General features: G+C 49.9%; 1 protein-coding gene across 1 annotated transcript in view; it reads right to left on the minus strand.

Annotated features, from left to right (window-relative positions):
• Positions 1-390: 390 nt before the first annotated feature.
• The window catches only part of Uroc1 (urocanate hydratase 1), a 29,951-nt gene continuing 3,655 nt past the window's right edge, over positions 391-26,686 (minus strand). The window contains exons 3-20 of the mRNA XM_032905075.1: positions 26,018-26,111; positions 25,483-25,542; positions 25,084-25,212; positions 24,899-24,960; positions 19,712-19,778; positions 19,478-19,621; positions 18,340-18,428; positions 17,322-17,384; positions 16,882-17,061; positions 16,377-16,474; positions 15,793-15,865; positions 14,565-14,686; positions 12,572-12,642; positions 8,484-8,582; positions 5,922-6,021; positions 4,468-4,549; positions 2,055-2,154; positions 391-531 (exon numbers count right to left, since the gene is read on the minus strand). Coding sequence (XP_032760966.1) covers positions 391-531; positions 2,055-2,154; positions 4,468-4,549; positions 5,922-6,021; positions 8,484-8,582; positions 12,572-12,642; positions 14,565-14,686; positions 15,793-15,865; positions 16,377-16,474; positions 16,882-17,061; positions 17,322-17,384; positions 18,340-18,428; positions 19,478-19,621; positions 19,712-19,778; positions 24,899-24,960; positions 25,084-25,212; positions 25,483-25,542; positions 26,018-26,111 — 1,774 coding nt within the window. The remainder of the gene's footprint in view (positions 532-2,054; positions 2,155-4,467; positions 4,550-5,921; positions 6,022-8,483; positions 8,583-12,571; positions 12,643-14,564; positions 14,687-15,792; positions 15,866-16,376; positions 16,475-16,881; positions 17,062-17,321; positions 17,385-18,339; positions 18,429-19,477; positions 19,622-19,711; positions 19,779-24,898; positions 24,961-25,083; positions 25,213-25,482; positions 25,543-26,017; positions 26,112-26,686) is intronic.

Genomic DNA, 26,686 nt, shown 5'->3' on the forward strand with positions numbered 1-26,686 from the left:
CCGGGTTCTCTGAGGAATCGGAAGTGATGGCATAAACAAGGATGGGTGGGTAGTACTGTGGGGACAGCAGTGGACAGTAGACTGAACAGCACATTTAGAAGGTCACAGAGAATACTGTGAGGCTGGTGCCAGCTTGGTCAGCATCAAGACTCCTTCCCATCCAAGCTGGAGTCTACTCTACTGCAGGCTTATGGCTTCTCTGTGAACACTATGTACCCTGCCCTGAAGCCAGTAGTCAAAGGCAAGTGCCCCATCTTGATGGGCCTCTGTGGTTTACTATGTGGGACACTAAGAGTGCCATGTAGGGAGGGGTGTAGTAGTGGGGGGAGGGTGATGAGCTGTGAGGGGAGGCCAGTGGGAAGGAGGGGATCAAGAGGACCCACGATCTCCTCAGAGCCGCAGGGCCTGTCGTAGTACTTGTTCATCTGCCACCTCATGGGGAAGAGTCACCACCAGGCCACTGTTCTCCTGCATTGTCTGGCAGATGATCTCATAGGCCTTGGGGTTCCCAGACCAGCAACGCCGTGCCACCTGTAGAAGCCAAGCACATAGCATTCATTGGTATCAAGGTTACAGGGATCTGCACATGGTATCCTGTCTCCATAAACTCTGTCCTTTTCTATTTGGGGATTGCGGAGCCTGCTTTGTACTTGCCTAGCTCAGAACCCCTGCTCTCTTACATGGAACATATCATTGACTTACCCTCCTTTCAAACTGGAACCAGCCCTACCTCCCAGCCTTAAGATTGACCTGACATTTATAGAGGACACAGACTGGTCAGAACGAGCTCAGCCCGAGCACTCATTCACCTTTTTTCCTTTCAGAATCCTCATCACCAGCCGCAAGACCCCTCCTTGGCCTGCTCCCTCACTTGAGCCTGGTCTGTCCTAAGTGATAGCCATGGCACCTTCCCATCAAGCTGCCACCAACCATCTCCAAGCTACCTTCTGACCTATATCCATACCACTGGTAGTGGGGGCTCCTAGGAGGAAACCCTATAATGTCTCACTGTAACTCTTATTATCAGGATGAGGAGCCCTGATTCCTGCCGAAGTGCTGAAGTTGAGTGGTTCCTTATGAGTGGTCCTACCACCCCACCCCTGCCTCTGGGTACAACCTCTGTCATCCAGAGCTACAGTCTATACTCTGGTCTTTTGTTCTGGAATCCTTCCTCATCATTACCTGACCTCCATTATCTGGTTGACCCTTCTGGGTCGCCTGAGATGTGGTTTGGGAGAGGAATCTGCCCCATTTCCCCTACAGGATGCTATGGCGCTGCAAAGATGGGCAATAATTGCAGGACTGAAGGTTTATCTAGCTTCTAAAATGGGATCTGCCTTCAAACATGGCAGTGAGGGTTGGTGCAGCTGTCTGACACGGGCAAAGCCCATCCAGCACAGCAAAAAGTAATAGCAACACAAAGCAGTGAAAGATGTGTCTTAAAAGGGAAATCTTGAGGCGAGGGTACAGCAACATGACGGAGTGAGCATTCATGAGGCCCTGGGTTCAATTACAGCCCCCAAATTGTGAGACAACCACACCTGTGCAGGGGGTGCTTCAGGAGGAAGGACCAAGTCCAGCAGGGTCCATCTGCATGTACAGAAGCTATGCTACAAGGGTGAGACCAGAGACAAAGATAACCAAAGGGCAGTGTGGGAAAATAGTAGGGAAGGGGTGTGAAAGGGGAACCCTGGGGTCTGGAGAGATGGCTCAGCAATCAAGAGCACTGACTGTTCTTCCAGAGGTCCTGAGTTCAATTCCCAACACCCACATGGTGGCTCACAACTGTATCTCCAGTTCCAAGGGATCTGATGCCCTCTGCTGACCCTTGAGGGTGTGAGGCACACACATGGTACACATATACGCAGGCAGAGCACCCATACACACAAAATCAAATAAAAATAAACCTTCCAAAGAAGAGGGAGTCCTGAAGGGTTGGGAATGTAACCCTTACTGGGGAAGGATCAGAACTGCAGTCCAGACTTCCAACCTGGATAAGCAGAGCCATGGAGGAGAGGGGGTAGTGAGGAGTTAAAGAGTTCAGGGGGACTTACGCCATTGGAGACATCCCAGCTGAGCATCATCCTGGCTTTCTGCTCAGCCTCAGGGGTCCCATCGAGAACAAGGCCAAATCCCCCATTGATCACCTCACCCCTGCAAGAGACAGAGCAGTTTCCAGCTAACTCCCTGCATCAACTTGCCTGGAGCAGAAATGCTTGCAAGACTTCAGGCGTTAGCTTGAAAAGATACCAGCACTGGGGAAGCCTTGTCACGTTGGTTGGCCTCTACATCATAAAGCCTTGTGAGCAGCAACATCCTGGCTTCTCAGATAACTATGCTTCTGAGCTGACCTTGTCCTCTTCATGAATCCCTCCAACCTCCCACCCGCTACATCACCTTCTGCTTGATGCCTGTTTGTCTATCAGAATGGGAAGCCATCTTTCTCATTGTATCCAGGTAGTGTATATGCTGGCCAAGTGCTCTAGTGCAGAACTACACCCTGGTCTTGAGCAGTGTTCTGAGAAGGGAGGGAGGTTGTTTCACAGGGCCCAGAGAAGCAGTGATTAAGAATGATGGGCACACAGGGAGGCTGGCTGCAAGCTACCATGCCCCACATGGGCTGCTAGTTGCCCAGATGACTGACTGCCCAGAGGTTGCCTGAGCTTACCTGGTCTACCCACTTGCCATCCTTTCCTATAGGAATAGCCCAGAGAAGACTTTGCTAAGGCACAGTTGCTCTCACTCAGTGACTTGATAGAATGGCCGTGTCCTGCAGACATAGTCTGGAGCACATGAAACTGCAGCCAACTAGTGCCAAGTGGACACACAAAACAAAAGCAGTCACCAAGCAGACACTCCAAAAGAAAGACTGTGACAAGGCCAAGGCCATGGAGTGAGCTAAAACTGACACACAGCTGTGGGTGGTGACCTTGCACAGGGAAGAGTATCTCAACAGCACACCGGTTGACAGTCCAGGAAGTGGAGAAGCAAGTCCAAGAAGCCTGAGGGCAAACAGCTTAGACTCTTAGACTCCTGGCCATACAAGGAAGAAAATAAAGCCACAGAACTGGGTGTGGTTTATCCTTGGAGAAGCAGTGAGCCCTGTCCTTCAACCCCTTTGGCGGTGTTGGGTCCCACATCCTCCCGGTCAGTTCCCAGGCCATCTGCTGCGTTTGTCTTGTGACGCTTGGGACAAGATTCAGTCTCTAATAGTCATACTCATCCCTTCCCCTGTGCTCCATAACCAGGGAGCTCTTTTCTGTGCTGTTTTTCTCAGCCAGGACATGCACTACGGTCACATTTTCCATTAATTAAAGCCACCTGACTGGGTTGCAGTTAAGAATTTTAGTCTTGGTGGGAATGAGGCCAAGCCAGCCATCTGAATGCACTGGGGAGCTGATTAATGGAAGGACTTGGCTTTTCAGGACAGAGAGGCTTGCCTGGACACAGCCCATTCTCTCACCCCTGACTGCTCAGAGCAGCCAGGGTTCCAGCTTTGAGCTGCTCTGGGAATCCCAGACAAGACTCTTTCCTGACAGAGGCAAACCCCTTGAGCCTAAGTTTCTTCATCTGTAAAGCCTATGTTTTTTCCTTGATTCTGTGAGAGGGAATACTGGAAGAGGTTGGTGAATGCTGCTGCATTGTCCTTGTCTGAATAATATGAGTTAATATTTTCAGCAGCAGAGGAATGGCCAATACCAATCAGGATGAGACCCCTAGAATTTGGATGTTAAATGTTCCCTTGAGGGAGGTGGTAGAACTTTTAAGGAGCTCGGCCTCATGGGAGGTCTTCAAGTCACCAATAAGTGCCTTGGCAGGCAGGACCACACGAGATCTGGTTTTTTTCCTTGTCATGAATGAATGAATGGTTGTGTCCTCACTCCTAGAGGCCCCTGCCACACTGTGTTGCCTAAATGCAGTGTGGTCAACTGACCATGGATTGCGACCTGAGAAGCTGTCAGCCAGATAAGCCAAGAACAGAAAGATGATCAACAATGCAGAGACTGTCATGGAGGCCCCAATGACCCTGCTCTGTTGCTGATTGGAAAGTGACCTGTGATGGGGAGCCTGGGGAGCCTGGGGAGCCTGTGATGGGGAGCCTGGGGAGCCTGGAACTTGTTGTCCTGACAAACATGCTTTCCGATTCTTTCAAGGGAGATATTATAGTGGAAACAGGAATACGGGAACAAATGTGGCTGTCACTCATGCTGGCCGTTGTGTCCTATGTGATAGGTACAGGCCAAACTGCTGGAGTTGCTCTTTGTGAGTCTCCCTCTCTGTCCCTCTGTTCTCTGCACCCCAACATACTGACCCCCGGTTCCCAGCTCACATGAGGAATGTATTAACACAAAGCCCTCAATAGAACAAGTGGCCAGGACCTAAGTCCAAGAACTGCAGGTCCCCAGGTCCATGAGGTTCCCATGGTCTCCACATCAGCCCACAGCCTGCTTTCTGATGTCTTCTTACCAGCCTACACCTCCTCCGTTGTGAAGTGCAACCCAGGTGGCACCACGACAGGCATCTCCTACGAAGTTCTGCACGGCCATGTCTACAGAAAAAGGGAAGCATGTGCCATCACTCCTTGCACTAGATGGTCCTGAGGATCAGACAGGCTTATGCTAATTCTTGGGACTGAAGAACAGTGTGTCAGGTGGTAAGTGGGGAACAGAGACAGGGGAGTCTAGAAACAGAGGAAGCAGGAGAAATGGACAAAGTCCAGTTGTACCTGGTATCCTTTACTACAGCTACACTGAATGCCCATTCGTACCTAGGGCAGGGATTGCAGAGGAATGACACTTCTAGACTCCGTCAGAGAAGTGAGGTCCCTATGTTGGCAGCAAGACTTGAGAGGTGATCACTTCAGCACAACGAATGTGCTGTCCTTTGAAATGCTGATGGCTCTCCTCCAAGATGTTTTGCTTCAGATAAAGTTCTCCAGAGAAACTCCCAAAGTCACTGTGGCTCAAGCTTTTAGATGGCTTAGATAAATTTGCTTATTATCACACTCAGCTCTCTACCCAGGAAGCATTCCTGTCCAACATTTTTTTTTGACTGAGCAATGTGTGAAGCTGTGTGACCTCCAGCTGAGCATGCTTACTTGAGAGGTGTCTTTCTATACAAACAGGCATGTGCCTCTGGCTTCCTTTACTAGGGACAGGGCTTGGGTAGTGCGCTGGCTACAAATAACTAGCCACTCACTATTTCAGCCCTAGTTTAGTTTTTCCTCAGATGCTTTGTTGCAGCAGAAGCGAGTCCATCATTAAAGGACAGCCACATAGCCAGCAAACTCTGGAGTCAGGCCCTGTGGTGAAGCAGAACCCCTTCCAGTTGCCTTCTAAGCATCTAACATGCTGTAGGATAGATGTGAGTAGGTCTGTGAGAGTTGCTATTTTGCCATCCTGGAGACACAGGCATAAAACTGCGGCTTCCTCCTGTAACTCTTTAATCCCCCGTCTCACCCCACCCCTCCAATTCTCACAGAGATGAGGGAACCTAGACTCTCATACTACTGGTGCTGGGTGAGGAGGACAAGGGAGAAGAAAAGGAGGAAGAAGAAAAAGAAGGAGGAGAAGAAAAAGAAGGAGGAGAAGAAAAAGAGGAGGAAGAGGAGGAGGGAAGGAGGAGGGAAAGGAGGAAGAAGAGGAAGAGGAGGAAGAAGAAGAGGAGGAAGGTGAGGAGAAAGAGGAGGAGGAGGAAGAGGAGGAAGAAAGCCTGTAGCACAGAACCTGGAAGATGGAAAATCTACTTCCTCCCTCTGAGATGAGGTCTCTCTATGTTACTCAGGATGCTATTAATTCTTAAGCTCAAGCCATGCTTCTGTATCCCAGTCATCTGCCAGAACTGTTGAACTGTTGAACTATGGGTGTGCACCTCCTCAGCTGGCTAACTTTAAGTGACAAAAATCTTTTGGTCTTCCTCACCTGCGCAGAAGGCAGAACCGTCATAAATATTCGAAGTCTCCCTAAAGGGGCTGTCAGTGCCACTCACATCATGGTGGTCACGGCTCAGGACCACTGGTGCCTGCAGGGGGCACGGAAGGGTATATCAGTCAATAATAAATACCAGGCTTGAGGGCATGAGGCAGAGGATGGGGGGGGTGGCATTTCAGATATTGTTTGAATTTCTCCACTTTGAAAATAGGCCCGCTCTAGCAAAAATAAACACTGGAAGCTGTTGGTGGGTTCCTATGTCCCAACTGGCATCAGTGCAATAAATTAGCATGAGAACACACACCTTCACAAGAACTCTACCCAGATAGCAGGATTGCTAACACATTCACTTTGTAGGTGACATGACTAGGCACAGAAAGGCTGAGGAACTTGGCCTACACCAAAGAGCTTGACAGCCAGTAAGCTGGGGTATAAACCTGTCCATGCTCTATCAAATCTGGGCTCCACCCAGGAAGTTTGGTCCCTGAGCCTTTGCAGAGAGAAAAGGCGGCCAGAAGACAGTCTTAGGTGTGTGAGTGTAGGTGTGGGCAAACACAGCTAGGAGTCCCCTTGTGATCTGTGTAGCAGGGGTGTGGACAAAACTCCTTGTGTGATGTCAAGGAGGTCACCTCCCCTCCCTGAGCCTTGACTATTTGGGCTAGGCAATTGCTGGGGCCCGTTTTGTGCTGCTAGTGTCTGTGACAACAAACCTATTTGGTGAAAGCCTGTGAGGACAAACCCACTTGGTGAAATTAGTCACATGTGCAAACAGTGCTCCCTGTATTCTAAAGGTTTCAGGACCCCTGGGGGCTCTAGGTACAGTGGGTGGCTTTCCTGCCTGTATCCATATAGTGTAGCGCAGCTAACCCTGGAGGTGCAGCAGGTGTGGCCGAGTACGGATGGGCTCAGGTTACGTGTCCTGTTCATAGCCTACTTCTACCACGAGAGGAAGCTTTTCCTAGAGTCATATGAGGTCAGAGGGAAAGAGGTGGGCAAAGCGGACCCTGAGCTAGCAAGATGGCAACAGGGGACATATGGGCAACTGCATGGTCAAGCATCATCCTGGCTGTGGTCAAAGGGAGCAGTTCCTAGTGCCCTGAGGACTGCCACTTGTCTCTAGTGAGGTGATGCTGTTTCTAGATCTGGCACAGACGTCTTCCTCAAAGTTCACAATGAAGGAGACACACCTAGCTGCCCTAACTCTCCACAGTGGTTCTTGGATTTCAGAGGTTCTCCAAACTTGATGCAGCCTGATGGGAGGCTCGAGTTCTCCTTGGAACTCAGAAGACCCCAGATACCCTTCCCTTCCTTGAACAGGCCATGCTCTGCCAATGACTATATCTTTGTGCTGAAACTGCTTTCAGGCACCTCTGGTCATTGAGGGTTCAGTTGAATACCAGCAGCCCAGGAGAGTCTGTCCTGTGTCACTGATCCTCATCTCCCCACCAGGGCTCATGACACCTGTAAACACCTCCTAACCTATCTGCATTATATGTCACCAGCCTCCTCCATCGTACCAGCTCTGAGGCCAGAACACTGTCTGTCCTGCCCTCTGCTATGTCCTGAGGCACCTGCACAGCAGGACTCTATCCAATGAACCAAAGAAAGAGGGAGAGGGTGCTAGCTTGGATGGCAGCAGGAGCTTCTCAGCAGCCCTCGCACAGTGCGCTTCAGGGAAGCATCCCGGGGAGCTTGGGATGTCGACCTTGTTGCAGGTGCCACCCTAGGCTCTGAGGCTGGGCCATCTGCAGGGATGACTTTCCATAGCTTGCACTTTAGCTCTCCCTCACCTCTGAGTAGCATTCCCAATACTCCAGACAGAACAGTGCCACCAAGAACAGGACACATGCCCCCAAAACAAGAAGGAAAGGAGAAACCAGCTTCTTAGAGCACAAGGGCTCAGGGTTCCGGGTTCCCCAGAAGTGTGAGAAGGATGAGCAAACTTGAGCCATTTTTTTTCACAGTTTGAGCTAGGTAACTCAGAAAAGATGTATAGCATTATTTTTGTGAACTGTGACTCACTTGAGCCTCACACCCACTTTGGGGCTTTAGCACTCTATTCTTTACACTGAGTAGAGAAACACAGGTTAGAATGACCTGACTTGCCCAGGCCACAGCAAAACAGACATTCTTAGGACACCTGTTTGAACAAGCCTGCTTACCCCTCATCTCTAGTCCTCCCCCATAGTGACCTATGTCAGAGTTGAGATTCTGGGAGGATGCTAAGCCCTCCATGCTCTCCTTCCCTCACCTTTGCCTCCCAAGTGGGGACAGGCTCCCAGAGCAGCTCTTCTCTAGGCCCCTCTGCCTATCTGCTCCATGGAGTCCAAGGACTTTGGGGAACCTAGTATCCCTACAAGGGCACTCAGCCAGGGATGGTGGAAGTTCCTTGTTCCTAGGGTAGAGTGGCAGCGGCAGCAACTCTCTGAGAAGATCGGAGAAGTGGGAAGGGAAGACGGGTGTGAGTAGGAAGTCTAGCTGGGAGGCCCTAAGCAGGGCCTTTGTGATAAGGTGTCTATGAAACCTTCTAAAGGCATAGTCTGTGTCCGTCACCTTGATCTTCCCACTGGCGATGGCCTGGTTTATAGCTACCGCAATAGCCACTCGGCCTTTCTGGTCTGAGTACAGGATCCTTGCCTGGGAGCCCACCACCTGCAGAGGAAAGAATGAGAAAGCCCCTCAGCCAAAATTCATCCAAGAGCTCTGTGTGGGAGAGGTGTAAGTGATTCCAGAACCTGCTGGCCCATCCAGGGAGATCTCGGAGGACCCAGGGATGCTTGGTAACTCTGAAGTATGGGGCCCTGGGTCATATCTATCATCAATCCCACTAGATACCGCACTGATGGGCCAACACATGTCCACAAATGGACTTCTCACGAAGTCTGGGTTACCTCATTTCCTTCTATGTCCCTTTCCTTAGGGCCCATCCCTAGAGGACCCTCAGAGACAGACTCCATGTGTACCATGGAGGTTTCCTCTTGTGGGGCCTGTCTCCTTGAGTCTTTTCCACATCGTAACAGTACCACCAATGTGAGACTTGATCAAGCCTGATTTGCTGCAAGCACTCTCCCCACAGTCCACAGCTGAGTCTCCAGGAAAACACTACATTATTGTCCCGAGCTTGATCACACAGAGGATGAGACTGAGGCCCAGAGGGATGGGTAACCTCCCTATAGATTGGTACTCGGACCTCATGCTCTTGTGTCGCACCTCTGGAAGGAAATGACAGTGAGTGTTCAGGAATGAAAAAGTCATTTCTTAGCCCCACAGTTCTCAGCCAGGATGCTACTTGATGATGGCTGTGATAATTTTGGGTGGTATGTGGACCCCATAGAGATTAATTCAGACTCCTTGGGTGTAGGTGCCTACACAACCATGGGAATGGCAGCTAGTCACAAGCCCGAGAGGTGCAAACAACACAGGTATCCAGCAGCTGAAGCATGGACAGGCAAAATGTGGTCTATCCACTCGATAGAACAGAGCCCATGTCTCCAGCTTCTGCCCCTGCATGGTCAACAAACCATGATCAAGAGTGTTCAGGAAAGCTGGGTGTAATGGCATAAACATTTAATCCCAGCACTCAGGAGGCAGAGGCAAGCCTCTGTGAGTTTGAGGCTGTATCATGAGTTCCAGGATAGCCAGGGCTACATAAGATCATATCTTTAAAAAATTCGGGGAAAGGGTTAGGGGAGATACTTGAGTGCATCAAATGTTTTTCAGACACACATGAGAACCAGAGTTCAGAGTTCAGTACCCCATGGAAGCTGAGCACTCAGTGCAGCCCACCTGTAATCCCAGTGCTCAGTGAGCTAACGTGGGATCCTTGGAGCAGCCTAGATAAGTAGACAGTGAGGTCTGAATGAGAGACCCGGCCTTGGTAAATAGAAAGTGAAGACAAATCAAGGAGGACACTCATGGTCAACTTCTGGCCTCAGACACGGCATTTGCGCATGCACGCGCGCGCGCGCGCATGCGCGCGCACACGCGCGCGCACACACACACACACACACACACACACACACACATTCAGAAAAGAAAAATCCAGCTGTATTGAATGAATGTGAATGGACCTTTTTTTCTTGTGACTATTTCCTAAGTGACTCAATATTTAATGTGTGCCTGGCCTCTACCTTGTCTTAGGTCTAACAAGTCATCCAAAGGTGATATAAGTACATGGAGGGCCTGTGCACGTTCTGTGCTAACACGAGGTCATGTGTATTAAGGATCTGAGCGGGCTGTGGTATCCACTGAAACCAAGCCCTAACCAGGGTTATAGAGGGAAAACTGCAACATTCCAGCCTTGGAAGGACCGAGGATTCTGACTCATGCTGCACATAAAGCCTTGAAACTGCCAGCTAGAGCTGGCTAGTCAGGACTACACAAACACTGCACACACTCCCCACTGCCCCACTCTTAAGGGCCCCCATAGAGTACCTTGGGCTGGGAACAGAGGGTGGATAGTATCTAATAAAAACTGTTTGAGATAGAATATGAGAAAGCTGTAGAAATGGATGGCAAGGACAGCAAGACAGCACTGAATGTGCTTCACACTCTAGAACTGTACCCTGAAATAAGATATATACATGTACATACATATATATGTATATGCATATATATAAATACATACACATATATATGCATACATACATACAGTTTTAAGTAGAGATTAACTGAGGAGAACCCATCCCCCTATAGCAGTCCCAGATAGTTGCATCCTGCTGCCAGTTCCTCCGGCCTCTCTGGATGGCTCGTAGACTCTGCCTGCAGCCCTCCTTCTACCCCAGCCCCAGCCCCAGGCTCCCTGGCTTGAACTTGGTCGTAGAGACTGTGGCTGGCACATAGAGTTTTATGGGGGCACACAAGCAAACTGTGACCCTAAGATAGGATGGCCCATGATGGGGACAATCCCCTCCTGGTTCTGAAACCTCTGGCTAGCTAGCCTAGCCATATGTGGACCAAATGCTTCTTCTTTATTTAATTTGCTCTCTAACCAGGGCCTGGCAATGGTTCTCTATTATCAGGCACCTTTTCTGGCCAACCATCTGTCCCCTGCTGGTGCTGTCCTTCACTGATGTGCTCAGCTCTGGCCCTGGGCAGAGCTGTGCCCAGTGAGGGTCACAGAGGCACACCGCAAGATCCAGCACCACTGCCTCCGTGTCATAGATGAAGGTTGATCCACCAACCCAGGACACTCAGGGAGGCCATCATAGAGTCAGTTCCAGTGCCACAGGGACTCCAGAGACTGTGGGGTAACTGGATGGAGGAAGATCTTGTTTGCTGCTCAGGAACCCCGAGATGCACATTTTATTATCCTCACTCAAAAGGAAAATCAGTAAAATACACTGTCATGGCTAGTTTTACGTCAACTTGACACAAGCTAGAGTTATCTGAAAGGAGCTCTGGACTGAGGAAATGCTTCCATAAGATCCAGATGTAGGATGTTTACTTAGTGATTGATGTTGGGGAGGGTCCAGCCCACTGTGGGTGGTGCCATCCCTGGGCTGGGGGTCCTGGGTTCTATAAGAAAGTAAGTTGAGCAAGTCATGAAGAGCAAGACAGTAAGCAGCACCCCTCCATGGCCTCTGCATCAGCTCCTGGCTCCAGGTGTCTGCCTTATTTGAGTTTCTGTCCTGACTTCCTTCAATGATGAATTAACTACAAGAAGAACTACTGAGTTGTATCTACTGCGTACCGGACACCGAGCTGGAACACCCAAGAACTGCAGCTGACTATGAACAGGAGTGTAATGAGCTGGTTACTAGGGCGATGCATTAAGGGGATAAGGGTCCCCAAGAAAGGGAAGGTCAGAGTCCAAATAAACCCTTTCCTCCACAACTTGCTTTGCATCATGGTGTTTTATCACAGCAATAGGAATCCTACCTAACATAACATACATTTGACAAACATTAATAACTTTTCAGCCTGCTGTTTGGTGACATGAGCCTGTCAATGCTGTGCAGATGGCCCACCATCTAGTTGCAGAAACTTTTCATTTTTCCAAAACGAAAGTCTGTCCCCATGAAACACTGACTCCTCACACCCTCTCCAGCCCTGGCATTCACCCTGGTAATTCCCTGTCTATGACTTGCCTACTCTAGGAGTTGTGTGCGAGTGGCATCTTGCGTGGGTTTGCTCTTCTGGGACTGGCTTATTTCAGTTAACACCGTGTCCTTCACTTTTACCGAGGTGGCAGTGACTGGCAGAATGCCCTTATATGTTGCAGTATAAGGAGAGACATTTTGTTGATCCATTTGTCTGCCAAGAACCCCCTGATTGCCTTGGCATTTTAGCTGCAGCACACATAGGATCCTGAAATCCGTTTCTATCCTGTTAGGTCTACAGACAGCGGAGGATGGTCAGATTATACGGCGTTATACTCCCACCAACATAGTATGAGGCCTCCAGTTTGTGTTGCTACCCAGACACCCTTTTACAAGTCCCTCTCTTGGATAAGGCAGCCACTGTAGTGTTGCTGTCAACAGTCACATTATTCAGGTCTGCATCTTTCAGGGCATGGCAAGAGGGGTTCCGGGATTGAGCTGAGAACCCTATGGCTACACCTTGTTTCTGGGCAGTTTCCTGGCAGGTCAGTCTCCTCCAGGACTCTGCAGTACCCATTTGTTCCCAAGCTGAGCTCTCACCAGCTGGTGCTTGGCAGCCTCCCGGATCCAGCGTATATTGTCCATATACTGTAACTTCACGGATGCCTTCACTGCAGGGAGAAAAGGGAAGGATATCTCAGGTTCTGGAAGCTGCTTGCCAGGGTCCCAACTCTTTTTTCCCCTCTGTGTATGTATGCCACGGGCACCTGGAGTTCATGGGTGATCCCTTACATCAGCCTCTCTGAATTTGAGAATGTGTGCAACGATTGATTAGATATGAATGAGTGTGATGATAATGAATTAGTGCCTGGGCCCACGCAGCACATTGCTGATGAATTTATTCCCTTGAAGAACAGCTATTGAGCATCTACTGTATACTAGACTGAGCCAGGCACAGACACAAGGACTACAGTTGGCTACAGACAAGAGTGTAATGAGCTGGTTACTAGGGTGATGCATTAGGGGGATAAAGGCTTCCCAAGAAAGGGAAGGTCAGAATCCTCACTGCTGAGAATCTCTATGGGAACAGAATTCCAGACAGAGGGAATCCAGGTCCTAAAGTGGAAATGGATGGTCTACCCCAGGAGAGGCAAGAGCAGGTTGGTGGCCATGATGCACAGCAGGTCTGAGCAGCTCACGGGAACAGACTGGTAATGTAAGAGCTGAGACTCAGCAGTCAACACAGAGCATATCAACACTTTGCTTATATAATATCACATTTAAAAACGATATTTGGGATGAAAGCAGCACTTGGACTCGTCACTGCTTGCTACTCTACAGCCTGGTATTGCAGCCTGTGCTCTGGAGGTCCTCAGCATCTGTCTGTTCTGCCTGGTCGAAGCTCCCAGGCTGGAGTGCTCCTGGTGGGCAAGGGCTGATCACGTTGTAGCTGGAGGCTGATTGTGCTGAAGAGTCTTATGCCAGCACATCTATAGGTGTGAGAGCACTCAGCTTCCTGGTAGAGCTCTGGATAGCAGGTACCCAGCTGACACCCAGATGTTCCTTCTTAGGACAAGCCAGCTGTTCTGAGCTAGAGGAGCTGGGAAAGCAGTGGGCCAGACTTCCTAATGTAAAGCCCCAGCCACTCCCCGCCACTTGGTCTGGCCTCCTCTTTGCACTTGACTGACAACACCAAATGCATTAGAAAGGACAGTGTGTCTTGTGAAAGCAGCGGGGGGGGGGACATACAGACACAGGAAGACCACAGACACTCAGCTCAGTGGCAGAACCAAATCTCTACACTGATGGCCAAGATGAACCCAGGGGCCCAATGTCAGAGAACTCGAGCATCAGGTGGGTGTGGACAGGGCCCAGCATGGCATGGGGTGGCATGATCATAAAAAGTCAGCTGAAGTGAATGAGAAGTGTCCCTGACATGCCAACGCTCAAATGACTCCCTCCCCTACTCCTGGGGGAGGGGGCCTGAATGAGAGTGGTTGGGTTAGAGAGGGGCAGTAGCTCATCAATACCCAGCAAACCCTGGGGATTGTGGGGCCATTTGCCAGTCTGTGGCACTGTTGGAGGATGATGGAAACATTAAGAGGTGGGAGGAAGTGAGATCATTGGGGGAGCCTTGAAGGAGATGTTGGGACTCCAGCCACCTCTCCTCCCTCTGCTCCCGGAGAGTTCCACTTCAAAATAATGGAGCCAACTGACCACTGCTGAAACCTTTGAAAGAGGAGCCTAAAGGAAACCAAGAAAACCTCCACAACTTAAGGGGAAGGCTCACTCACTTAGGTGTTTGTCATGGCGACAGATAGCTGACTGACTTAGTCCCCTGTGACTTTGCAACCAGCAGGGAGAGGGGCGGAGCTGAGCACAGAGCTGGAGGGCAGAGCCTGATGTGTGCAATGGCTTCATGCTCAGAACAGCTTTCAGGGAGTGAGATCTGAAAGTGCTTGAGGTCCCCTTGTGCAACAACCTGTGGTCCTTTGACTCCTGCAGAATCTGACACAAGCCACCAAGAGCCCCACAGAAGCAGGAGATTTGGGAGAGCAATCACTCCTGAGCACTACCCATCCAGAAGTATCACCTCCATCAGCAATGGCTTTCTCCAGCACGGATGTGGCCAGATGATCGGTGACAGTCAGGTCCTGGGGGTTCCCTGATGTGCATACCCAGCGGAAGGGCCCAAAGCCCTGGGAGAATATATCCCTGCAAGGACAAATGTCTCCTTAGCCACAACCTCCTGGACTGCCTGCACCCTTTTGTTGAGCTGGGGAGTGGCATGTCTAGGGGAGAGGGGCAGTGCCCAGAATAAGCTTGAGCTATTGGCTTCTAAACAGTAAGTCTTAGAGGACCTCCTAGCTCCTCTGAGTTCTCCTTGCCTTCTGCACCCGTCTCCCGCTTGTACCACTTCTCCACTAGCAGCAGGAACAGAGAACAGGGACAAAGACAAACATTTTCTCAAACTACGTATAGAGCCTGCATGGAAACCAGCCATCTAAATTAAACAGCTGAGGAAGGTGGGTAAACGTGTGGACTCAGCCCCACCTTTCCTAGTGACTCAGCTTCTGTGGCGGTTGAAGTGGGACAGAGGGATGCTATGGCCTTGGGCCATTTTAGCTTCATTCTTGCTGAGCTAGACCGGGTGTAACCCTGCTGTCTTTTTCCTGCTTCTTTTCCCAGGGGGGGAAAACACAGCCACTCTGTACCCCAGTGTCCCAGCCAACCCCTGGCTCTGCTTCTACCCATAGCAGTAAGGCTCAGAAGGCAACTACTGCCCCTTTGATTGTGGCCTTGTCTTCCATTCTTCTCTGGTCACCTCTGTGGACACTGAGACCTGTAAGGAAAGCTCAGCTTCCTCCATAGGTCTACCTTGGCCCTGGTTCCTGCTGGGTCCCTTTACATTCCAATTTCTCTTGACCACTGGCCCTTCTCAGACCTGCCCTGAACAGCCAGTTGGCACAAGGGCTTCAAGCCACAGCAGGTCTTGGTCTTCAGGATTGAATTAACATCCAAACGACACATCATTTAGGAAAATGAATGGGTATGTGGCAGGGTGGTGTGCACGGGGAGTAACCTTGACTGCCAGACCCCTTGGTCCTCTTACTGAGGCCCTGCAGAAGACACTTCTATACATGTGTGTCATATGGAAATGCTGTGATCACTGCCTGTCTACTCCCCAGCTAGGTGAGGTCTCAGCACCCAGGCCTGTGGCGATCAGTGCCAGAGGCTCTTCTAGCTGGAAGGCCAGGTCCTAGGTCCTGAGAAAAGCAGAAATGGTGTTAGACACCTGCAAACGGGGCTCCATCACTCACCCCATAATGTGCTGGACATAGGAGGGGTAGCGGAATTCCGTCTTGTTGGCTCCTTTCTTCTCTACATCTGCTCCTGTGTGAGTGCCCACGACCACACAGACAGTGACTTAAACAAGGGGCCCTGGGAAAGGCTGGGAACAGAGTCTTAAGATCTTTCCTTGGGCAAAAATAAGACAATCAGCCCAGTGCAGACCTGGATGGCATACTGCCATCTGTGTGGTCTAGGTGTAGGGAATAGGTATAACCCACACACTCACTGTCAGCCTCATTGCCACCCTACTAGGCCTGCAAGTGACCTTGCAAATGGCCATAGAGGAAGGCAGGGAAGGAGACACTCTCTTGTGGATGTTAAGTCTTTTATATTTTTTTAATGCAAGGAGAAGTTAAGGCCCAGAGAGGCCTGCCAGTCTGGCAGCACCAGCTTTCAGAAGGAAGAACTCGGTAAAGGCACAATAAGATCTCCCAGGTACTCACTGGGTGGCCATGTGGCTGGGCTATGGGTATGAAGTTGGGAGAGAAGCGTTCACCCAGGTATGCTCACACAGGCCCCAGGTACCACTTGTCCAGCTTGCCCCTCTGCCTACCTGCTCTCTGAGCCTCCAAGAGGAAGGCATTACCATAGTCCCAAAAGAAGAACTTCTCCTGGGCCAACCTGTTGATGGCTGAGACGTGTCTCCTCAGGCTGCAACAAACAGATGGTGAGCCTCTGACCTAGCTCCACAGCCGTACCCCATCAAGCCTCCCCAAGCCTAGAAAGTCTCACTTAGAATCAGCCTCCTCTAGTTCACTGTGGCTGCCCCCAGTGCCACCGATACCCATGTCTACTTAAAACCCCGAGCCCCTCAAGAGCCCTTGTGTTTTAGTGGACCCCTAAACTCTGGGGTTCAATGTACCAGACAGGGTACCATAAGTGTCCCAGCATGAACCCAGCAAGGACACGTAAGCTGCCCTAGGGATTTCACAAACATCCATTTAGCTTGTCCCACCATTCCCAAGAACACTGTGCCCACGATCCCCTCTGAAGAAAGGAAGCTGAGGCTCAGAGAGGTTAGGACCCTGCAGGCTCTGCTGCTCTTTCCTGTTGCCCACCTTTCCTGCACCAGGTGCTTGAAGGCAGCAGGGTTGGAGGACATGAGGCTCTGGGCTTCTGAGAAGCTGAGCTGCACAGGGTAGTAGCCGCCATTGAACGGGTTGTGACAGGATGTCTGGTCAGACCCGAGATCCACCAAAAGTTCCCCTGTTGTGTCCAGTTCATGGACAAGGCGCTCCCTGGGGGAAGTAGCAGGGTGGTCAGAGAAAGGGCAGACATACCTGGGCTAGAGGAAGGCCGGATGGCAGCCCTCACTTCACCCACACAGTCTGTAGGCAGCATCTGCTTTCTCCTTTACAAAGTGCATGGGCAGAAAGGCTGCACGGGGCTGGGTGGGGATGATGGCCTTTTCAGGAAGGACAGAGTTGAGGCTCAGTTGGTGACTTGGAAGCACCTGCTTAGCACCCCTGAGGTACCCAAGCCATCAGTTTCCACTTACCAAAGATCCACCACGTTGCCATGGTAGCCGAGGCTGAGTACCTCCTTCTTTTTTCTTGCTTCCCTAGAAGGGGAAAAGGACAGAATAGATGCCCCACACCTGCCCTTGGCTGCCCTGGATGTCGCTGCTCTGCTTACACACAGGGAGCTCAATGCTGGCAAAACGTGGCAGGCAGAGGAGGCTCCCAAGGGCTGGTGTGAGAGTGAGCTTATGTCAGTGTGTGGGCCTATGTGTGATTGTAGTAGGCCTGTGTATGAGTGTGAGCCTGTCTGACTGTGGGCCTGTGTGTAACTGTGGCCGATGGGTGTGAGTCTGTGTGCTGTCCCACATGGGCCTGTGTGAATTTGAGCCTTTGTGACTATGGGCTTGGACGGATGAAGGCCTGAGTGTGACTGTGGGTTTCTCTGTTATTGTGGGTCTACCCAGGCCTATGTGAGTTTGGACCCATGTGAGTGTAGACCTGGAGATATGTGATAAGATGAGGTATGTTCCCTCAGACCCCATGACGAGAGAGAGAGAGAGAGAGAGAGAGAGAGAGAGAGAGAGAGAGAGAGAGAGAGAGAATAAAAAAAATAGGCTGGAATGCCCCAATTGGTTGAGCTGAGTTGCAATGGTTTCTGGGAAATGTGGACTTCAGCTCTAATGGGTTCTGTAAAACACACTTATGGGGCAGGCATGCAAGTGGTAGGGATCCCAAAGTTATCTGAAGACATAGAAACAGATAAGAGGATGAATATAATTAAGTCAGGCATGGTGATACACAACTAAAATTTCAGTGATTAGGAGAACAATATAAGAGAATTTCAAGTTCAGAGCTCCACGGCCACCCACAAGCCAGCAGCCATGATCCATGGGAAATGCGTTATCTAGAGACCCTCCCATGACATTCCCATAGTGGAATCTCTGGATGATACCTGTGGTCAGGCATCAGACACTGAATGGCCCAAGTCATGCTCTCTCCCCTGCTTTCAGTGCTCAGGGTCAAGTGTTCTGAGTCCCACACAGCTAGCTGCTGTACCTGAGTCTCGCAATGCAGTGGTCCAAGCTGTTGGTTACCTCCATCAGCCAGCCTTGCCGGTGGCGTTTTACAAGTGCAGCCTTGTCAACCTGAGGCCACGGGACACAGGGCCATTACACACCACCCCTGAACAAACAACCCCTCGAGAGGTGCCACCCCATGTACCCCACTCCACTGATGCAGCCTCAGGGCAGTCACTACAACCAATGAGAAAAAAGAAGGGGCTTCTGAGACATGGCTGAGACAGTCAGCCAGAGCCAACATGTCTCTTCCCACTTCTTTCTGCTTTGAGTGTGAGTGGCATGGCTGGGTGATGTACCGATTTTGTCTCCATGAGAGAAGCCCAGGAGAGTCCAGAGGAGCTAACACTGACATCACTGAGCTGCTGAACTGTGATGACAATGGGAGGGAGCACTGTCAGTTACATGAAAAAAATAAAACTCTAATTTATATAAGCTGCTAAGGGTTTCCTCTTTTACTTGCAACCCAACACAGTCCTTGCAAAGCTCGGACACGCAAGTGGCAGGTAGTGTTAACTAAGTCAAATGACACTGGTGTGTCACCAAGACATATCTCAAAGCTCCTCCCTTCCTCTGCCCCCTGCTTCCCTCCTTGACTGTGGCATCTTCCAAACAGATGTGAGAGCCACTAGGGCAAGCCCCTCCCTGTGCACTCTTCTGTCAAGGAGCAACTTGTATACCTCCTCTGTTTGATGTCAGCTACTTAATCTGGGGAAGGGGTGCTCTAAACTAATTAATTCACGAGCATTTTTTCCTCTCTCATCTAGGTTCTGCATCTGATGGGACACAGAAACAATGGCTGTGCATACAATGTTACAACTTCACAGGTCAGAACTTAGCAGGTATAGCACATGGAGGGCAGTGGTCACTGTGCAAGCAAGACCCATGTGTAGCCATAGGAATCCATCCAGGGAGGCTGGGGAAGGAGGAGAGGGGGTTGGTGAAAGAAAACAAGGAGGGGAGGACTGGGGAGGGGGTGTGGGAAGAGTGGAAAGGTGTGGGGGTGGGGAAGGAGAGGATAAAAAGAAGGGGAGAAGAAGGAAAGCAAGCAGCAAGGAGAGGCAGGAGTGAATGACTCAGGGAGAATTGAAGGGCCAGACAGAAGCTCCCCAGCTTACCTCTGCAATCACCCCAATACATCCAACAATGACCGCAGCCTTGGCTTGAGCCCCACTCATCCCACCAAGCCCAGAGGTGACGAAGACCTTCCCTGCCAAATCCTCGATGCCCAGGTACCGCCGACCGGCATTCAGCACAGTGAGCTGTAGGCAGAGGAGGTGGGTGCTAACTGTCCGTCCCCAGTATATCCACCTGCAGGTACCCACCACTCAGCATGTGTGCTCATCTCTCACCACTGTGCCATGGACAATTCCCTGGGGACCAATGTAGCAGTAGCTGCCAGCTGTCATCTGTCCATACCTGAGCAGAGAAGAAAAGGCCAAAGCATAGGAGCTTTAGAGTAAACCTTGGACCACTCTCCCCAGGTGCCCCTACATTCTCCATTGGATAGAAATGGAGATCATTATGTTAGCCAGAATAAACCAGAGTTGGGGTCAGAAAAACAAACGTCACATATTTTCACTTCTTTGTGAAATATAGATGTGTGTGTGTGTGTGTGTGTGTGTGTGTGTGTGTGTGTGTGTGTGTTGAAAGTAGAAAGGGCACTGTGAGAAGGAGGGAGGAAATCTATAGGGGAGAAACAAGAATATATGTCCCATGAAAGCAGAAGGGTACTATTTAGGGAAAAAAAGGACTAGCAAGAAGGAGAGACAGGCATCTGGGAACAGTGGGGAGGACAAATAAGAACTAACTATAATGGGGACTGGAGAGACAGTTCAGTGGTTAGAAGCATTAGCTGTTCTTGCAGAGAACCCAGGTTCGGTTCCCAGCACCCACATAAGAGTTCCTAGCTGCCCATAGTTCCAGTTCCAGGGAACTGAACACCCTCTTCTTGTCTCCATGGGCACTGCCTACATGTGGTGCACAGACATACATACAGGTAAAACACTCATAATCATAAATAAAGACAAAACTTTAAAAATAACTAAAATGACATACATGCATAAAAGCATCATGGTGAAAGCCATTTCTCTGCACTCTAACCAAAATATTTTTAAAAATTAAAGCCAAGTGAAAACAAAAAAACGTTAAGAGAATATGATACGCTAGAGCCTCACTGGCTTTTTACAAACAGATCTTATTCTCCTAAAATCTGTCACAACACTAATTTCTAAAAGCATGAGGATAGTTGGGCTAGGCAGAGTAGGACTGAACACACCCCAGCATGCCCACGCTACATGCCAGTGTCTACTCAGTCACTCAGAACGGTGTTCACAGGAGATTTATCAGCAGTGATCAATATCTGAAGCCATTGAAATGCCTCCACATGGATGGAAGAGAGACATGAACTATTATGCAAGTGCAGGATGAGACACAAAGGAGATAATGTGTCCCCGCCACATACGGCCCAGCGAAGGCGTGGTGTGTGGGAGAGCATGTTCTGCAGGATTCCAGTCAAATGACATCTGGTTGGCTTAACTGTGAGGTATCTTCATACTGGAGCCGGACTCTTGGGGTGACATTGGACACATGGCAAGGTGGCAGCATCGAGCACACATCTGTGAGACTCCTCATGGTGCACACACCAGATCCACGGCCAGTGTGTTGATTCTGCAGTGTGACTCTGCAGGATTCCTATGTGAATGTGGGGCTTTATTCCGAAGGGTTGCTTCTATAGCTTGTCTCCCACACAGTGTCCTTGAGTCCTTTCCATATCAGGACAGGCAATTATTGGTCATGGCTTCCCAGAAGATAGCCTTCAAAACCATAGTACTCGGCACTCCTCCGGGAAGACTGTGGCTTTGATTTTCCATGTGAATGAATGAACAGTTGTAGCAGTGTGACCTCCTGTTGCCTCCCTCTATCTGTGGGTTGTGTCTTCAAAATAGGAAGCAGGCAGGAAGGCTGTGAGGTTGTCAGAAACAGATATTTCTAGTCTCTCTCTCTCTCTCTCTCTCTCTCTCTCTCTCTCTCTCACTCACACACACACACACACACACACGTATGTGAGTACTCTGTCACTCTCTTCAGACACACTAGAAGAGGGCATCATTTGGATATTGGGAATTGAACTCAGGATCTCTGGAAGAGCAGTCAGTGCTCCTAAGTGCTGAGCCATCTCTCCAGTCCCTGATATTTCCAGCATTACTAGATGCCATCGAATTTCTAGTGATGTTACCAGCACTGCCTGAGTGTGGCCATTACCACTGCTTGGAAATTGGCAAATACTGTTTTGAGCAGTGTAACAAGGACAGTAGCATTTTCTGCTTGCTTAATCTACCTCTTTGCTGAAAACTAGGAGACTCTCAAGAGCTCTGTGCTGCTTGCTTTTCAATGCAAAGTTCATTGTATCTTCTATTAGGTTCTTGCCTCTCAGTGGTGTTCCCCAGTCTCTTCTTCTCTCTGGGTTAAGGGTGTGTTGTCACAGACCTGGGAATGAATATCAAGTCTACCACACAACCATGCAATATCCCCAATCACTCAGAACCTTCATTTTCTCTTCTAAAAATGGAGACATGTAGGCATGATACATACTGTCTCAGCGCTCAGAAGGCAGAGGCAGAAGGATCATGAATTCTTGCTTCTAGCAAGACTCTGTTTCAAAAAGACAAGCAAACAAAAAGGAAGCCATTCCCCTTGTCTTGAAGGAGTGCATGAGTATCACAGACATAAGAGAACAATGCTGGAATAACAATTCTGGAGATGGTGAACCCACTATGGGCTCTGTGGAGTCAACTCTAGGTAGAGTTCTTGAGCTGAGAGGCATTGTGCAAATACCCAAGTCCTGCAGATTGTGCCTCTGTGATTGAATAATTACCACACAGGCCTATGTGACAGGACCTCTGAATGTCCCCTCTGTCTAGATGAGGCCTAGGTCCTGAGGCTTCACAGGACACAGGCCCAGGAATGTGCACTGACACTCTGTTCCTTGGTGCTCAGCTAAATGCCACATAATGCTCCCAAGGCAGTTTACAGCATAAAGTTGCAGGACCAAAAGCTTTATGCAATGGAAGCAGGGGCCTTTAGGGACTCCTTTAGGGGCACCCCTACTCTCCAGCCCAGTGTGCTGACCACCTCCACGGACAGGCTAAGCCTGTTCCCACATTTTCCCACACAGGATGTCCCCTCATGACCAGCCTTGCCACCCTGAAGGCAGGAAGGTTTTGGTCTTCAGGTCTTCTCCGTTTCCTTGCACAGCAGACCTTGTCCCACCTCTGCTGCAGTTCCCACCTTTCCCCTGTACTGAGGATTGAACCCAGAGCTGTACGTCTACCAGGCAAGAGCTCTACTGCCGAGCAACAGCTGAGGTTTTGTTCATTTTGTTTTTGTTTTTGAAAACTTTTCTTTTTACCTTGCTAAGTTGCCTGGGCTTGTTTTGAACTCCCACTGTATCTCAGTCAGGCCTTAGGATCCTCCTGCCTCAGTCTCCCAAGGCTGGGTTGATAGGTGTGTGTCACCAAATCTACCCTTTTGCAGTCAGTGTCCCCACACCTCCCTCAGCGCCACAGCCAGACCAGATCCGACATCTGTAGCTCTGTCACTTTGACCTTTAGTCTCTTCCTATGAAACAGAAGCATGGGACAAGCCTGAGGTCACCATGAGGAAGTAGTGGTGCAGGATGTACGTCCTCAGACCTCTAACCTCAGGCTGCTTCCACTGGAGCAGGAAGAGTGTCTATGTCCAATGGCAACATCGGCAAGACTCACAGAAGCTGGTTATAGCCAGCAACAAAGCGACTGGGTTTTCTGAGTCCCTTTTCCCTCTACTATAGGGTTCTGTTTCAGATGACTGTAAATTCAGGGCACATAGTGGTAGTGATGGGTCCTGTACTCTGGTCACACTATGGACTGTCACCTGGAGGTCAAGTCACTGGCTCTTCATTCCACACATTCCATTTTACGTGTTTTTTTTTCTTCCCCAAATGATGGTCCCAGAGGTCCACGAAGATCAAGCAGAACACCTTCCATGCCGTGCTGAACACTGGAAGCCTTGCAAGAGAGATCAGCATGGTGCTGCTGAATACCACAGGAGAGAGTGACTTGCCAGGCTGGTGCTCCACAGACAGACTCCCAGGCTGTATTGCCAGGGGGAAAGGCAAAGTAAAGTGGCCGCCATGATGGCCTCGACCCCTGGCTCAAAGTCCATGGGCATGAAGGGTGTTGGGAAGGACACAGGAGACACATCCCCTGGGGTCTCATGAATAAGGCTCCTTCCATGACATTTGATGAAACCTTTAGATGTGGAACCTGGGTTAGCTTTACAGCACACAGAAAGCTTTCACACCTCCGGCAGGGCCAGCACAGGTCTTCCGGTTGGTTACAGGGTCTGTACCTGATGGGGTAAGTCACATATCTGCACCGTTTGTCAGAGCACATTTCATGGACAATGAGTGTGTCTCTTGAAGGAATCTTCTAGAGGGCCAGGTTCCAAGACCCCCCTCAGCAGACACCCAAATCCTCTGACACTCAAATACTGTATGTCACATAGCCCACATCTGCACAGAACCTGAGTAATTCAAGTCTTGCAAGTACTGTGTAGGTAGCTGCACTCTGCATCTCGTCAGTGTGGAATTTGATTTCAAACATTTTCAACCAGGTTGACTGTGCATGCAGATATTAATTTAAAAGACAAAACAAACAAAGATCAAATCCCAGCCAGCAGTTTTTGTAGTAGTCTTTGAGGTTCATAGGCTGAATGGATGGATGGATCAACAGGTAGATAGACAGACATGCTAAAGCGAGTTGTACTTTTTGCTTCTTTTGACACAGGGTCTCTCTACCATGTAGCTCTGGCTATCTTGAAGCTTCCTATTGTCGGTTGGGCTGGCCTTAAACTCAGAGATCTACCCACCTCTGCCTCCCAAGGGCTGGTATGGAAGGCATGTGCCACCATACCTGGCTTCAACACTTGTATTTTTACCATAGGATTTTGGTGGTATTCCCTGAAATTTATTTTCAGTGTTCTTTTTTCTTTAATAATCACCTTACTCTATTATATAGAAGTTCTCTGAGATGCATAGAGTCTGGGACTGGACAAGTGTATCTATGTCTCTGTTAAATCAGCTGTGTGACATTTGTGTCTGTGAGCCAACTTTCTATATGTCTGGGGTTACTCAGAATAAAATCTTTTGGAACAATGGAATCCAAAATTGTATGTTTCTTTGGCTACAAAAAACAGTAAGCAGGGTTGGGGATTTAGCTCAGTGGTAGAGTGCTTGCCTAGCAAGCACAAGGCCCTGGGTTCGGTCCCCAGCTCCGAAAACAACAACAACAACAACAACAACAACAACAACAACAACAAAACAGTAAGCATTTGCACAAAGCTACTAGGGTGCAGCTGTGTGAGAACGAAGAGACTCTGCTGTACTATGGTGTAGTTGAAAGTCTTCTCTGAAGCCAGGCTTAACGCAGCCCTGTCATCTTAATACCAAACATAACTAAGGACGGACGTCATAGCAGAGAGCAGACACAGCGACTTACATGGTCACCCCCAAGGCAAACAGCTTCTCATACTCTGTCCTGGAGGAGTAGTTGGGAATGACCTGGGAAAGAGGAAGGGACAGAGAGTGAGTGGTGCACTGGTGCCTGATCCCCTCCTTACCAACAGCACCCCCTTTCCCAAGCCCAGCCCTGGATAGGCTGCAAGCCTGCTGCCTCAGACTCACCATCCCGTTAGTGATGACCAGCCGTGGGGCATGGGAGCTGCTGGGGAAGAGGCCCAGAGGATGTCCACTGTACATGACCAGAGTCTGTTCTTCCGTCATCTTCGACAGGTAGGACATGGTCAGCCAGAACTGGATGGACAGTGCACATGGAGGACTCTGTAAGTGTGAACTGGCACCCTGCACCCATACCTAGATCCAGGGATTCCTGCAGATACCGTCAGTCCATTCTAATGGCATTGTTTGTCTAGATCGTCTTTAATCTCCAGGGTCTCCTGGTGCCTCCCATAATGCCATTCTACTCCTTTTTATAAGGGAAGCATCTCCAGGTAATTGCTAATGCTGAAGCATTGGGCACGAGGCAGAACCCTGGACTACCGAGTGCCTGCTTGGCCACCATACCTGGGCCCAGTTGCTGAACACTTGCCCGTTGCCTCCGTAGGTCACCAGCTCCTGTGGAAACTGAAGAAGATGTGGCATTATCTGAGATGGGGCTGTGGACAGGGAGAAGTGGGGACCCTACTTGCAGCTATACTCAAAGGAACAATGAAATGGGGACAAGGAGAAAAGTCTGAAGGGACATATAGCAGCTACTAGCCATGTGGGCTACTGAGCATGGCTGTCTATGTGAAATATGTCCTCCATGTCAAGAGTCCACGTAAAGAGAGGGACAGAAGGAATCACATTAATAATGATAAGATACAGTATGATAAAATATTATTAGATACTTTTATTCTCAGATGGCTATTAGAAAGCTACAATTCTAGGTGCAATTATATCACCGAATTTTTATATATTCTTGTTATATTTGTTTCCTGGTTAGAGAGAACTGTTTTCTAACGCCAGCTTTGTAAGTGCATTAAAGGCTCAACAGCATTACTCGGAATGTCAGGTCATGTTTCTCTGGACTGTGCTGCCTCAGTTTCCCTGACAGTACCTGGGCCACAGCAGGGTCCAGGTTGTTCATGATCATGTGCATGATGGCTGCAGCTGCCCGTGTCCGGCATGGGTACTGCTCAATCGGGTAAGCCCTGCAAGAAAAAGTCCCACAATGGGCACAGCAAGGGACTTCTCAGGCTTCCTGTCCCACTAAGATGTGGAGTCTGCTCTGGCTGAGCTGACAAGGCACCTGAAAGAAGTCCTTAGAATCAGGGGTGTGAGTGTGGGGGTGTGAGTGGGAGTGTGGGGTGTGGGGTGGGCATGGAGGCGTGCGGGGGGGATGGGGGATGAGGATGGGTGTGGAGCACCAGACCCACCAGCTGCCAGGCAGCCTGACTTCCCACATGCACAGAGCAGGAAGTCCAGCCCACTCTAGTCTCTCTCTCTACTTCAAACCTGACTACAGAGGGAGCTGCGGTCTGCTTTCCAGAGCCCTCAACCTTTGGGCAGTTTAGTTATTTGTTCTTTTATTCACTCATCAAATAACCCTGAGCAGCGATTCCATGGAAGGTGGCAGCAAATACTGAGGGAGATGTGAGGACCTCATCTTCTGGCCAAGCAGGCCAGTGTCAGACCTTAGCCCCTGCCCAGGAAGACACCTCAATTCCTGTTTCCTTTGCATAAGGGTGTCAACTCACTGTGCTATCTCCACAGTTCCCCCACCTCA

Source organism: Rattus rattus, chromosome 6 (assembly GCF_011064425.1).
Source record: "Rattus rattus isolate New Zealand chromosome 6, Rrattus_CSIRO_v1, whole genome shotgun sequence".
In the NCBI taxonomy this organism is placed as follows: Eukaryota; Metazoa; Chordata; class Mammalia; order Rodentia; family Muridae; genus Rattus; species Rattus rattus.